The 14,987-nt window shown below is 47.1% G+C and overlaps 2 protein-coding genes across 8 annotated transcripts in view; one reads left to right on the top strand and one right to left on the bottom strand.

The window, feature by feature from the left end:
* Positions 1–11,521, top strand: wnt2 (wingless-type MMTV integration site family member 2). Of its 2 annotated transcripts, XM_028430233.1 has the most exons (6): positions 1–313; positions 416–526; positions 1,087–1,307; positions 3,957–4,234; positions 4,371–4,635; positions 10,747–11,521. In XM_028430233.1, exons 2-6 carry the CDS (start codon positions 444–446, stop codon positions 10,950–10,952), a joined length of 1,053 nt encoding a protein of 350 aa, XP_028286034.1. In that variant the 5' UTR covers positions 1–313; positions 416–443; the 3' UTR covers positions 10,953–11,521. The 2 variants fall into 2 exon arrangements, with proteins under 2 accessions (XP_028286034.1, XP_028286033.1); XM_028430232.1 differs by having other exon boundaries at positions 3–526.
* A 763-nt stretch (positions 11,522–12,284) lies between these two features.
* The window catches only part of LOC114451541 (suppressor of tumorigenicity 7 protein homolog), a 47,190-nt gene continuing 44,487 nt past the window's right edge, over positions 12,285–14,987 (bottom strand). For 4 of the 6 annotated variants that reach the window (XM_028430228.1, XM_028430224.1, XM_028430226.1 and 1 more), the window contains 2 exons: positions 14,148–14,290; positions 12,285–12,703 (listed from right to left, as the gene is read on the bottom strand). In XM_028430228.1, coding sequence (XP_028286029.1) covers positions 12,608–12,703; positions 14,148–14,290 — 239 coding nt within the window. In that variant the 3' untranslated portion in view covers positions 12,285–12,607. The remainder of the gene's footprint in view (positions 12,704–14,147; positions 14,291–14,987) is intronic. The other 2 variants (XM_028430225.1, XM_028430227.1) reach the window with 1 other exon arrangement.

The following is a 14,987-nucleotide window of genomic DNA, read 5'->3' as shown; positions in this document are numbered from 1 at the left end:
GGTCGGACCAGCAGAACTCAGAGCGGCGGAGCTCCGGTCTGGACGCGGGCCAAGCCTGTCTGGTGTCAAACCAGCCTGAACAGATACTCTCAGACATCTCATTTCTTCACCTCATTCCTGAGACGGCACCCTGCCCACCCCTTGTGTAAAGCAATTTGAACCTGATAGCACATCATCTGCCCATCTCCACTGAAAACCCTCCGCTGGACTGTTAAGACCGGCGCGCTGATCTCTTTGGGCTCACACACACTTTGTGCAGAATCCGGGTCGGTCATGGCTTTTACGCGCAGCGCCTCCGTCCACCGCCTGTCATGTAATATATTCTTTTAAACGAGCCTGACTGGAGATTTGCACACTTTTCCCACATTTCTGATGTTTCCTATTTTTCTTTCATCCGTGGAAATGCTCCGTCCAGATCCATAAAGGACCGAAGTTTGGTTAATATGAACTTATTGCCAAGTGGAATATGTTTTTATTTATCTGTAGCCATCTGCTGGCTGACGGCCGAGGTCGACGCGTCCTGGTGGTGAGTGTTCTTCTAACTTATTTACATTTATTGTATAAATACAACTTTTTTTAAAATACTTTGAGTCTAAACCAGCACCCACAATGCTCCGCGGTGCTTCCTAATCTCTGCCGTGTAATCTGTAATTTATTACGTGCAGTTTTTTATGAGCATAATGAGACTGTTCCCAGGGATTAAGCGCCTCATGTCTTTCATAACTGCCGTTTTGCAGCTTGTTGAAGGTTGAATATTTGGACAGATACGTTTCCAGGCTGAAGTCATTTGATATTATTTCATTTCTCCTTATTTGCTGTCTTACTCTTCAATCTCTAATTAATATTTGCAAAGGGCCTGATTCCAAATTCCACACTTCACACTTCGATACTGAGATGTTATTTGGACAGATGATTCCCTCCTTTAAAAAAAATGCTGCTCTTCAGCTCTTCAGACACCCTTTACCTTATTTTTTTTATTATAAATCAGTTTTATTAAAGCTCAAATTTATGCCAAAATAAGTTTTCCTCCAGAACTAATGATTGAGAAACACCGCTGACTGCTCCCCCCCGTCCTCCTTTCTGCAGGTACATGAGCACCTTGGGCTCCCAGGTCATGTGCAACAACATCCCTGGTCTGGTGAACAAGCAGCGCCAGCTGTGCCGCCAGTACCCCAAAATGATGCAGGCCATCGGGGCTGGGATGAAGGACTGGATCTCAGAGTGCCAGCACCAGTTCCGCAACCACCGTTGGAACTGCAACACCACGGCCAGGGACCACAACCTGTTTGGACGCCTGCTGCTACGGAGTGAGTGTCGGGAACGTTTGATGTGTCCATGAGAGAGTCTGAGAAAGATGGAGGTCTTACAGGTGGGGCGGAGGGTTGGTGGTAGGTTCAGGCATTAAAACTACACGGTGGTGAGGTTAGGGTAAGGATGGTGGTTTGGTTAAAACGCTGCCTTCTACAAGGGTAAGATTTAGGAGCAGATTAGAATGTGTTAAACTGCAGTGAGATGATGCCAGACTGGGATTAAACCACACTGGTCTGGGTTTGGGCCATGTTGGACTGAACTTGACCGGGTTCTGCTAGTTTAGACTGTGTTTCAGCCAAGGTTAGATTGGGTTTAGGGCAGATTAGGGCAAACTGTGTTAACTTGTTACTTGTTGGATTGAGGTGACATTAAACTGGATTAAAACCAGATTAGGATACAAACTCAGCCCCTTTAGAGCAGGGTGAACTAGCATGGATGCAGGACCACAAACAGCTAATCTGCCCAGAAACCATCTTTATACCCAATTAGGCTAGATTAAACTGCAGATGTTTATTTCTAAAGCAGATTAAAGATGAGGACAGGTGGTGTTTAGATCGTAGATGTGGGTGTAGGGTGGGTTAGATTAAGATGTATGTAGACTCTGCTGTGATGGTGTTAGGACAAGTTTAAATAAGTTAAGGCCCCATAAAAGAGATTTCAGACCAGGTTGAGCAATATTTAGACCCTATTCTAGGTTAGATTAGATTAGATTGGGATTTATTATAATTTTTAAAGGTTTTTTGACCACATGAGCTCATCCTCGCAGTAAACGCAACACGCACTCTGCACCACTAAGAATAGAACGTTGTTGAGTGATTGTCTGCATCTGGATGTGCTGGGTCGAGTTACCAGGTCATTGTTTGCTGCAGAGTCATGTGTGCTTTACAAAGACAAACATGTTTGACCACGTGCCTTAATGTGACAAATCGGAGTGATTTTTTTAAAGTGTCAGGTAGATTTACAGCCACTCAGAGACTTTTGGGGAAATGGATAGTTCCCTCGCAGATACGTCCTTTTTTCTTCCTGCCCTTGCGCTGAGGCTGGATTGAATTCCAAACCGTTTCTCACTTTACAGACGTTCATTCGTCATGTCAGTGCGGTCGACCGGCTCCTCCGCTGATACACTTGTGTTGTGAGTTATAAAAATTGTTGCAAACAAAATGGAAAAGTGTGACCTCTTGAACTGAAAGATAGAAAAAAAACATCATCTAATAACATCATTTAGTCATGTATGACTCATCATGTGACCACTGTCTGTGCTGGCTAATCACTCTGCACTCAGCTCGTTCTGATGAGAAACGGCAGACTTTTTCCAAATAAACGTAATCCCACCACTTTAAAGATCCAAACACTGTTTATGCTCTGTGGTGATTTGCGGGGAAAGACACCGTTTTAGGAGTCTGGAGAGGATGCAGGGTTTTTTTTTTTTTGTAGTGGTGGCTTTGAAAAGTAAGTGTGACAAACGGCTCCTCCCAGGCAGTAAAGTGCGATTAGCAGCATCAGGGATTGAAATGATTAACGAGCAATAAGCAGCGCCCATCACCGCCGGTGACAGATACGAGCATCCTGTCAAATTAGACCGTGCATCCTGACTCAGCCTGCATGAGCAGGGCGCGTTACAACAAGTCCTAATCTTTTTTTTTTTTTTAAATTCACCACTTGAAGGATCATCAGGTCCCGGCGGCCTGATGTTCCTCTCCCATGCCCTGAGATTTAACCTGCAGGGGCGGATCCTTTGACTTAGTCCGTTTCATGTCGGGGCCTCTAATCAGCCGTGTGGTATTCGGACCTCCCAGCCGGGGGCCCCGGCCGTGTCACACAGCATTATCGCAGCACATTGGGGGGGCCCCCCCCACCCGGCCAGAAGCTCCTTATTGTCAATGTCAGAAGGCTAATTTCAAACAATTACACAGGAGTTCTCGCTGCCTCTCTCTCAGCATTCTCCTCATTAACCTCGTTAGGCATGCTCAACTTAGCTGCAGGAGCTGAACACACACACGAAGAGTATTTATTTCATAAATAATCTAAAAGGACGAAAGAGTGCAGGTGATTGTTCCAAATTGAAATGTTCCCAGCCTTCTCTTCTCTGGTTTACACAGAGCTTTGATTGCCTCTGTTTGTTGATACTGAACATGATGATCAGCTGCAGCTCTCATGCCATAAACCCTCTTCTCTCTCCACCGGCGTCACTGAGTCTTTATGTGTCATCATTTCTTGCAGCAGAGGTTAGAAACAAACACACACACCCTCTCCCCGCCTCGGCCTTTCATCCTGCCTGTATCTCTCTGATCGGTTACATGCGGAGCGAGATAAGGCTCTGTATCAGGGCACTGCTGGTAAACGTTAGCTCTTAATCCATCTTGGAGATAGATGAAGCATTTTTTTTTCTTTTTATTTCATGCCTTGCATGAAAGCCTCTGGCAGACAACAACAAACACGGGTGCTGCAGGTAGCAGCGATGGCCAAATGTTTGAAGGGTTCTTCGGTTTGTCGCTGTTTAATTTGAACATCATTCATGGAGCGAGTATAGAGAAACATCTCGGCTGATTTAATGCCAGAAGTCATATGTCAGCAGTTAGTCTACCTGGGCCTACATGGTGGTGCAAAATAAATAAATATAAATAAACGCTCACCTCTTCACGCAGGCAGCCGCGAGGTGGCCTTTGTCTACGCCATCTCCTCGGCTGGAGTGGTCTACACGTTGGCGCGAGCCTGCAGCCAGGGCGAGCTGGAGTCCTGCTCCTGCGACCCCACTAAGAAAGGCTTGTCGCAGGACGCCAAGGGTTCCTTCAACTGGGGCGGCTGCAGCGACCACGTGGAGCACGCCATGCGCTTCAGCCAAACCTTCGTAGATGCCAAGGAGAGGAAGGAGAGGGACGCCCGGGCGCTCATGAATCTACACAACAACAGAGCCGGCAGGAAGGTGAGCGCAACACAGAAAGGAAAATCAACCGAGATAAATAACAAAGGGTTAAAGTCCATTTTTAGATCTGTAAACTGGACTTGTAGGCTCAGAGATCGCTGAACTCTCTCCTTTCCGTTTCCTTTTTCCCTCCCAGGCAGTGAAGCGCTTCATGACCCTGGAGTGTAAATGTCACGGGGTCAGCGGCTCCTGCAGCGTCCGGACCTGCTGGTTGGCTATGGCCGACTTCCGACGCACCGGCGACCACCTGCGGAAGAGGTACAACGGCGCCGTGCAGGTCGCTGTAAACCAGTACGGCACCGGGTTCACTGCCGCACACACACACTTCAAACGTCCCAACAAGAACGACCTGGTTTACCTGGAGGACTCACCAGACTACTGCATACGGGACCAGCAGTCAGGTACTGTGAACATAGAACCTTTGTAGGATCTATCTGCTCGTAGTGAGCCGTGATTTGGAACTGTAGATGAACTGTTGGGGTGGATTGGTAGTTCTTGCACTGCAGGAAGTCTTGGGCCATTTTAGGGCACCTGTGTGTGTGTTCCTGCTGCCGGAACCTCTGGGAAGGTATTTTTCGAGTGGATCTCCATGTCGAACACATCCTTTGTAGCAGACTAAGAAATTTGCTCGAGGCAGAACCACGGCCAGTCCGAACCAGTCAGACATTAACATCTGCAAATAGTTTGTTTAGGACTTAGTAAACATGCTTTTATGGGCATTATCCTCACAAACCTCATGTACTGACTGACAGCTAATAGCTAAGAGAAACTCACATCTTTACTGAACGCCTGTTGTCCAGGACGTCCTTCCAGGTGGTTCTGGGTGACAAAATATCTGACGCATCAGGTGAACAATCAACATGGCTGACAAGGTTGAAGGTGAGCGCTGCCAGCTAAAATGGTGATAGCACCCTGACTGATCAACAGGCTATCAACGCTGTCTGCTGATTCTCAGGTGGCCCCATGAAGGGCAGGCGATTTGTTACCCAGAACCCTCCGGAAAGGCATCATTGAACAAAACACAAAACATGCACCAGGCTGGCGGTCTCATTTCACGACACCCACATCAGCTGTAGGTGCTCTTTTCTCTGAATTTCTGCAGCTCTTGTGCTTCTGGAACCTTTTTAGATCTATGTGAGCAGGTCCAGTTGGTGTGAACAAGGTGAATTCATTAAGGTTGGGATGTTGTGTAAACCTGACGGACAGCAGCATTTATTCCTGGCGTCAGATTTGAGAAGGCTACTACACTGAAAAATGAGTCCTTTACTTCAGGGGACGTGCAGCTTTGTCAGTTGTAATGTCAGCAGCGGGATCATATTTATTATCGGGTTGTTTCTGATGTGGTTACTATGGCGATTTAACAGGAGCTTCAGTGATGTGGGAGTCTGTGTTTATGTATGTGAGGCGAGCAAGGAGAGCAAGTGTGAGAAAGAAAATGTTTGTGTATGAAAACTGTGAGACGAAGATGAAGAGGGCCGAGTGTGTGTGTGTGTGAGCTGGATGCCTGTCAGGCAGCAGATGATCCGTGGTGATCGGGTGTCGGCCAGTTTAAGACCCATTACACACTTCTGTAGGCTGAAACCTTAGAGCACCACACATCATTATAAATCACTGCACAGACACACACACACACACACGCCTCAGGGAGCGATTGGCCAGTAGAAAGAGGCATATTTCAGGGGTAGGCTGGATCCACACACACTTTACTGGAGTTTAAAGTGAGCAGCAGAAGGTTTGCATCCATCCTGAGCTCTCTGTGTCGTCAGCTACTTTTTCTGCATGCACAGTTCATTTATTGCGAATCAAAGATTAAAATCTGTCCTCTGTGGTGAGTCAGTATGTGTGTGTGTGTGTGTGTGTGTTTGATCAGCCACCGTCATGCTTCTTTTAGTTTTATGGTCTTGAGGAGTCTGTTAAACCTGCTCAGCTTTGAGAGCTGTGGTTTTAATTTAGACTTTTATGTGGAAAAAGGCAGCAGGTACAGTAACACTCAGTTTGAATGAGGAAGATGAGTTTTGATCGAGGTGCTTCAATGATATTCTTGGAAGTTATTTTAGTTAAATGTAGCAGCCGCATGAACATTGAAACAAATAATGGAAACTACATTAAAGTGCCTTTAATTTGAGACGATGTTGACGGAGGAAGACGATGAAAAAATGCCAAAAGCTGCAGTTCCTCTTGTGGCCACTCGAGTGTGGCTCCATCTGTGAGCCAATCCCCATCGACTTTAAATCGACGTTAAATCTCTTTGTCAAAAGCGACTAGCGACAAATCTAGCGACTAGGGATGTCCCGATCCGATCACGTGATCGGAAATCGGGCCCGATTACGTGATTTCAGACTCGATCGGAATCGGACATTACCTCCCGATCAGGACTCGGATATATATTTATTAGGGCTGTCAAAGTTAACGCCTTCTGTGCAGGGTGGTTCTGTGTCTTGTAGTGTAGGGGTATGACAGCTGCTTTTGGCGCGACAGGTCCTGGGTTCGAGACCTCGATGTGCTGCGTGTGAAATCTCCCAGTGCGGTCACACACACACACACACACACAGGTTTTGCCGTAATGAGTGCCTTTATAGAAAGTATCGGATCGGGACTCTGTATGGGCAGATACTCAAAATCAAATGACTCAGACTCGGACTCGAGGGCAAAAAAACCTGATCGGGACATCCCTACTAGCGACTTCCTTTGGTGACTTTTGGAAACCGACGTTAAAGCACATATCGTTCTGCAGCTACTGTCATCCTCGAGCAGCAACCGTGAGCTCCTCCTGGATCTCTGGAGGTCTGAGGGCCTCCTTTTGGGAACAAGTCGAGGCTTCCCAGCAGACACACAAGCTTTATGGGCTGTGTACATGTAAGCAGGGCCAGGTAACACACACACACACACACAGTGCTCGCCCTGGGCCTCTCATGAGAACCTAACACGCTGCCTCTCTAAAGAGCCTCTCCCTCCTCTGGGACACACACACACAGATATGTAAACTCAATCATGACACATACTGTACGGATCTCTCTCTCTCTCTCTGTGTCAGACACACAACCATGACGTGCAATCAATCCTGAAACACACGCTTTCTCTTATTCAGTGGTGTTCTCCCTCCTGTCGCACAGAAAACCGTCTCAGACATGCAAACTCTCCCTTAATCATCCTAAAGCACAGACTGAATCCATTCTCACACACACACACACACACACAGGTCTTAAAGTGTGAAATCAATTTCCCTCGGCCCCGGCGAGGCTCAGGTGCTAAACTCATCTCTCGGCGCCCCCTCATCTTAATTCAATAAGCAGACGCAGGGAGAGCGAAGGCTGCGAGGAAGACTGGCCGTGATGTCACCCCTAGCAGCGCAGCATACCGCAGATGACGGCCGGGCTTGTTGCCAGAGAGGGCAGAGAGGGTGGGGAGGGTGGGGCGGGGCTTCAGGTCATGTCCAGACATATAACCTGGCGAGGGAACGGTGCAGAGACGGTGCACACGCAGAATGTAAACATGAGCAAATTCCAGAACAATGTTCGAGATGGTACTTGAAGCCAGTTGGTGATTTTTTCTGCACCTTTTATTTATACAGAAGAAGTCAGCTGAACACACACACACACAGCAGCAGTGCAGGGTTCAGATGCTTCAGAGCAGAATCATTGAAGTCCGTTCTGAAGGTTCTCTTTGCACCTGTTCCTCCTGCATCCAAAAGGTTTACTACAACAGAGCTGAGGGTGGTTCTGACCACTCAGCAGCCATCTTGGTACCACGCCAAATTATATATATATAAGAAGTATAATAAGAAGTCAAAGTAAGGCCCCATTCAAATACATACAAATCTGGCGCGTGTCCGCGCTCAATCCAGCTTAACCCGGCTTGTTTGTTGTCCTCCAAACCGCTAGGTGGCGCCTTGTAATATACAGAGTCCATGCAGGCCGCGGTAGGACCACGTGTGTGCATGCGTCGTGTGTTTTTTTTTTGTGTGTGTCGTTTGTTCTTGTGTTTTTTTTTCGATTCAAACAGCAGTTTATTCCTTTGTAGCCCTGTGGAAAATAAGCTCAGGGCAAAGCTGATGCAGTTCGATGGTTGTTTACATACGGCTTTTGTACGCGACCCGGACACTGTCCCCGGGAGTTATCACGTCGCTAGCAAAATTCGCTAGCCACGTTTGCGTTCAGACCTAAGCCAGATGTAAGCCAATCTATCGAGATCTATCCAGATATATCCACATACGGACCGAATCCCGCTCTAGCCGGATTGATTCCCCCAGTGTGAACGGGGTATAAGTGAGGCTTGACCAAATCCAGAGCGGCCCTGTTCAGCCATCAGTGGCTGCACCTTCTAATAAGCCTGCAGAGCTTCCATCCAGAGCCGCAGCTGCAGTTTCAACCTGTAGCTGATTTTTTTAACTGCTTAAAAGGTCTGCAGACTGAACGTCCACTTCTAAATTTCATGTTCATGACTCAGCTTGGTGTGTCAGTCCGTCCCTGTCTCATCCCGTTGGAACTAATCCTGTTTCATGTTATGGATGCAGTAAGCCAGTAAAGAGCAGTTCTGTCTGCTGCCACGTCACAGGTGGAAAATGCAAAGAGCAAGACTGATCTGGGGTTATATTGATGAGGAACAGATCAATAGTGATGTAGCTTAAATCAAGTACAGAGGATGTGTTTGGTCTGTAGTGGGCGGGGCTGCTGCACCAGGTAGTTTGTTGTTTGCAAATTACTTTAACTGCTCAAGTGAATAGGCCAGGGACAGGCTGGGTAGTGATGGTGCAGCTAGCAGGCTAAGGCTAGCTCGCTAACTTTCAAATGAAAGCGGCTTCCTGTGGAGCCAAGAAGTGAAGTCCCAAAAACTGCACTTCCACAAGCGTCCACTTGAGGCTCCAAAAACGAGTCGATCCCCATAAGACCTCCATGTTTAAGACTGATTTTCTGGCCCAAAATGGCGACCACAGGGCTTAAAAACTGTGGACCGAATGCAACACTGGCCTTCCTGGATTTACTTTATGAGCATTGTAGCGAGGTGCAGGAGAATTTCAGCTTTTCAGCTCTTCCAGTCCAGCAGCACAGAGTCAGCTTCCTCAGAAAGGCAGCGATTCCCACACATCCCTCACAGGGATGATTCAAACACGACACAACAAGGTTTGTTTTGTTGCCATCAAAGAGCCGTTATCTGGAAATCTAGACACGACAAACCAAATGTGTGAGACTCTCATGGAAATCATCTCAACGGCAGCAGATGAAAGTTACTGATAAAAAAAAGTCCCAGCTCAGCAGGGGACAGATGGTCGTCAGCATGCGGCTGGTTTTCAGTTAGTTTTATTGTGTGGGTGGGTGGGTGGATGGGTGGATGTGTGTGTGTGTGGGGGGGGGGGGGGGTAAATGAGGCCAGTCTGAGGAGATGGGACTGAGCGCGTGCGATGGATGTCTCCTATGAAATGAACAGCTGATGAAGTGTGGGAGCGCCGGCTGATGGCTCCTATCATCAATCTCTCATCTGCCTTTCGTGAAGTTCATCATCTTACTCGTCCCCCCCCCCACCTCTCGTCTCATCTTCACTGCACTGGCGGCGGCAGCACATACTCTGCTCCTATTGGCTCCCACTGACCAGTAAAACTAGTCTGATTGGCCAAGTTGTGGTTGTGCCAACTCACATTCCTTGATGCTACGGACCTTCATGACTCCATGAGTCCTGTTTGTCACCTCCTCCTCTGCTTATTATTATTTGAAAGCTACTGAATTATGTTTGGATTTCATGAGTGAATCTGATGTTTGTACAGAAACAAATCACTGCAAGGCGTGAACATTTACATCATCATACAAAGCAGAAACATCAATCATAGATCACATGACGCCATGTTAGCGGTGTCATGATCAGCCTGAAGTCCTGGTTAATCCAGATACATGTAAACAAAGGGAGGACGCTCTTATCACGAGTCACACAGTGATACTTATCAAAACTTATCAATAAAGCCTGAAACAGTTTGTGAAACAGGCTGTAAACATGTTCATTCCTGCTGTAGGTTGGACATTTTAACATGGAGGTCTATGGGGTTTTAGACCAGCCCCTAGAGGCCACAGGGAGAACTGCAGTTTTTGAGATTTCTGCATGAGCTTCATTCCTCAGCCATGGAGTCCATCAACCACTCCACCAGTAAGGAGAAATAACTAGAGAGTAGCTGAAAACAGAGGAGAGCAAGTCGGATATTTTAACATAGAGGTCTGTGGAGATTGACTCACTGTTGGAGTCTCAAGTGGACACTTAGGGAACTGCAGTTTTTGGCCGTCTGGGAGTTGATTGGATGAACCAGGTATCACTTGAACCAATCAGATTGCTTATCATTATCGTTATGACCAGAAAAAATGGCCACACTTATCACACCCACAGCAGGACAGACCAGCTTTTTTGCTTGTGATCTGTATCCATAGCAACAGTGTTGGCCAATCAGAAGCAACTATTCACTGTAGCCGTGTGACAATAATGAACACTTTGTCAGCCTAGTCAATTCTCTCTCTCTCTCTCTGTCTCTGCAGGTTCGATGGGGACAGGAGGCCGAGCCTGTAACCGGACGTCTCGCGGCGTGGACGGCTGCGAGGTGATGTGCTGCGGCCGAGGCTACGACACGTCGCGCGTCAGCCACACCAGCAAGTGTGAGTGCAAGTTCCAGTGGTGCTGCGCCGTCCACTGCCGCGACTGCCACCAGCAGGTGGACGTGCACACCTGCAAGGGCCAGACGTGACCCCGCCCCCTTTCTTCCACCCACCGAACGCCACTACTGACATTAAACCAGCGTCCTTGTCCAGCTTTTTCCTGCTGAGCAACGTATTTCTCCTTCGGACGTTCAAACGGATACACTAAGCACTCTGTTCTGCCTGAAGCTGACCCGTCACTCAAGGAAGGTTTTTATTTTCCGCCATCTTTACAGAGATGGTAAAACACGTCCTCACAGAGACGAGCTTTCATCCACTGTCAACATGTTAAGATTTAACTCTATCAGTTCATTCAGCAGACTGACGGCAGAAAATCCAGCTTAAATTATGTCTATAATCCCACTCTTAATTTAGCAACCTGTTCATAACTGGTTCATCATCTGGTATAATTTAACCCTCTGAACTCCCAAAGCAGTTTGAGTTTTTTTTGTTTTCTTCTCTGTATTTGTGTCCAGCAACTCTACGGAAACAGCACGATCATGGCCACGAGCACAGAGAACTCTTGTAGCATAATACAGTTTTAAAGACATAAATCTGCAAGAAAAAGTTGAATTTCTCTGATTATTGATGTTACAAAAATAAACTGGGATCAGTAAAACATTTTTTCAAGCGTCTAATAGCAGAGAAATGCTACAAATATTTAACTCTTTACCTTTTAGCGCTCTTTGTGTGCACCACATTTGTACAGTTAAATGCACTAGTGACCACATAATGATAACATTCCCGAGCATCAAACTAAATTCAGCCAGCTTGCTTTAACAGCTTCACTTATCCATTGTTGTTAGCTTACTTACATTAGCTTACAACGCTTGCAAACTGCACGCCGGCTGGTTTAAGTAGATGAAGCAGATGAGTTCAGGATTTTGCTGCGGAAACTAGTGAGCGGTTCTTCTGTTAGCATTCAAGCTAACTGAGGAAAGACAATACATTTCCACAGTCCTGTTAATGGAAAACAGTGCACAGGTTGTTATATGACATCACATAAAGTCAACATCACACATTTTGAATTAAATAAACTCCAAACAGCGCCCTCTAGTTGAAGTGCAGCCAACTTCCAGTACACTGACTTTAATGGGAGGCTAACCGACCTGATCCGACCTAAGCTTTCTGTGCGGCCTTCCATCCATGTCTGGTTTTAACCCTTACCTGAAGGAGTCGTCTTCTTTTTCCTGCACCTGTGGAGTAAACCATTACACCGTCATCACCAACAGTTCAGTCCTACCAGAGCGGTCTGCTGCATTCTGAGGAGTCTGGATGGCGGTCGGCTGTCTTCCGGCTCTGGTTGAGCGAGTTGAACTACAGTGGCTAAATCAAAATGGCGGGAGGAAGCCGGCTTGCAGCAATACACAAAAAGTCCTTTATTGTATTTTTTCTTTTCACTTTTTTAATGATGGCAATTGATCACCTCTTTTTGTACAACAAAAAAAAACAGCTTTAAATGATTGAAAACCCAAAAAATGCAAACATATCAAATAAAGTCGAAACCAATAGTGGATGTCACTGTTCTGCCTTTGTGTTTGGCTCCTTCTCCTCGCCTGTTCTCTGTTTGGTTTGAACTCGGTAATGTTGGCACAAAGGTGTGTCAGTCTAGTCCAACGCAGCGTTCTGGTTTTCAGTTCAGCTGTTTGTGTCCGGGGTGGAGGTCTGCTGTCGTTGCTGGTCCTGGGGTCTGATTCCGTCGGGGTCAGATGCGAGTGAGTTGGTGCCAGAGGCTGGACGGCAGGATGCTCTCCACCTTCTCCATGATGAAGTTCAGAGGAGCAAACAGCGTGCTGAGGAACTGCAGAGAGAGAGAGAGGAAGGAAAACGGTCACAAACATCTGAAAATCCTTGGGAACAGTGACACCTGTGGCCGTTCTGTGAACTGCAGGTTGTAGCCTGAGCGTCAGTTCAGTGTTGTTTACTGTCACCCAGCTCTGTTGTGTATCAATGCCGTTGTTTATATTGTCATAAATGGAAAAGCTTATGCTAAGCTAATGCTAATAGATCACATCTATTCATCAAAAGTCCTGGTGTTGATCTATTAAATTGTCCATGTGGTTGTTTGTAAGTAATAAGCTACTGATAGCAACACTAGGCCATTACTGCAGAGCTAAACTAAAGCTAACTAGCTAACAACATCAATTGGTAAACACATTTACTATTAAGTTAAATACAAAACATAAGTTTGTATCATGGATCATGTTAGCTGCGGAAGTCAAGCAAATACGGGCGCTGCATCATCTATTATTTTAAGTCATTGAAACAACAACGTTCCATTTCCAGGCCTGTACAGTGATGCTCGCTGTCAGGCCTCCGCCCTCAGGTCACTGTTTTGGCAACAGCCAGCGGGGAGGAGGAGGAGGTGGCAAGTGGAGGGATGATAGGGGCTCCACCAGAGCGACGTGGAAGTCAGAGTGTTTCCTACTCTGTCAGATGGCAGATAAAAGCCACCAGAGGGTCTGAGCAGGAGGAGGAGACCCGAGTCTCCACCTGCATGAATCTGCCTCATCTCACATCTCTGTCTCAGCTTCAAAGAGCACCTCAAAGTAGAGGCGTGCGTGTTGCTGGTGTTTGAACTGTGTGTGCGGCACGGACAGACAGAGGCGGTCCTGTGAGCCAAAGAGTAGGGACAAACCTCTCCAGATGTCAGTGTCAATACCTTGACCTTCAGGCATGAACCACAGTTATACGACCAGAAGACCACAACCTTCCTAATGACTCAGCACCAAACTGTAGGCTGCAGAGTTGCATTGTGGGTAATGCAGAGGCACTGCTGACTACATCTCTGCACTAATATGTACAGTCCAGACCACTTATAAAGAGCAGGGTGTGTGTGTGTGTGTGTGTGTTCTGTGCTGCGCTCCAGCTCTCAGCAGGTAGATGGTTTCTGCTGATAGTGTCACATCAGGGAGGAGAGATGAGCTCACCCACATTCCAGGGGAGCAGCGCTGGCTGCAGCAGGTCTGCAGGGAGCGGCAGCCCAGAGCGGAGGCAGCGCCATCTACTGGCTGCTACAGTGAAGGGAAGGGTCGACTGTGTGAGGAGCTCCACAAGCTCACAAGAATAAACCGCAGGAGTTCACAACTTCTATTAAAAAAATCAGGGGAGGACAGAGTGACCTGAAGGTGGCGCCAGCAGAGAGGTCAAAGGGTCACAGCAGCTGTTAATCCATCAAGAACATTAACAATAAAGATGCACAAACTAAAAGAGCACTGTGTGTGTGTGTGTGTGTGTGTACTCACAGCTTTAGCAAACACTCCCATGAGCTCTGGGAACTGGTGTGTGAGCAGAGCCAGCATGGCGGTGAAGGAGCAGAGCCCGGCTGTGAAGAGGATGAAGAAGGGCAGCTCCTTCTTGGGGTAGACTGACACCTCGTGAAACACTGCTTCCACGCGGGACAGACACACAAACAACACAATGTCAGGTGACCTTTTCATATACACAGACACTCCGAGACTCTCTGCAGGGACAGTGAGGCAGATTTTGTGTGTGTGTGTGTGTGTGTGTGTGTGTGTGTGTATGTAAGCGGCACAATGACATGCAGACATGTCTGATCAGGTTACTGCTAACATGCAGCCTTCTACAGCTCACAAGAGGAGCTCAGGTCTGAACATACACCCCGCTCCTGTTTCAGAGGAAAAACTGTATTATTAGTCACAGTTCACTTTTATTGATCAGTTCAACGTGGCTGCTTTTGTTTCTATTAGAAACGGACACACACACACACACAGTGTGCCGCTGCCTGTGGCACGATGCCAACTTAATCAAGGGAAGGTTTGTGTGTGTGAGGACAGACGAGCTGCTGAGCAGACAGCAAGACGGCGCTCATAGTCCACATCAGCACACACACACACAGCTAATACATTTGTCTCATCACAAAATGGTCAAATAACGAAGCAAAAATTAACACAGCAGCGTTCCTTTGAACAATAAATGATGCTGCTGCAGCTGATCATAAAATATACAATATGTATTTAGTACAATAAAAAAAACACACACACAGTATTGCCCACAGCTGTTCCTGAACTGATGAAGCTGCTGGAGATGAAGATGCAGCCATAACGGGCATTTTCACCTGCTGT

This window comes from Parambassis ranga, chromosome 19, assembly GCF_900634625.1.
Source record: "Parambassis ranga chromosome 19, fParRan2.1, whole genome shotgun sequence".
Lineage (NCBI taxonomy): Eukaryota > Metazoa > Chordata > Actinopteri > Ambassidae > Parambassis > Parambassis ranga.
This window is presented reverse-complemented; position numbering and strand designations above follow the sequence as displayed.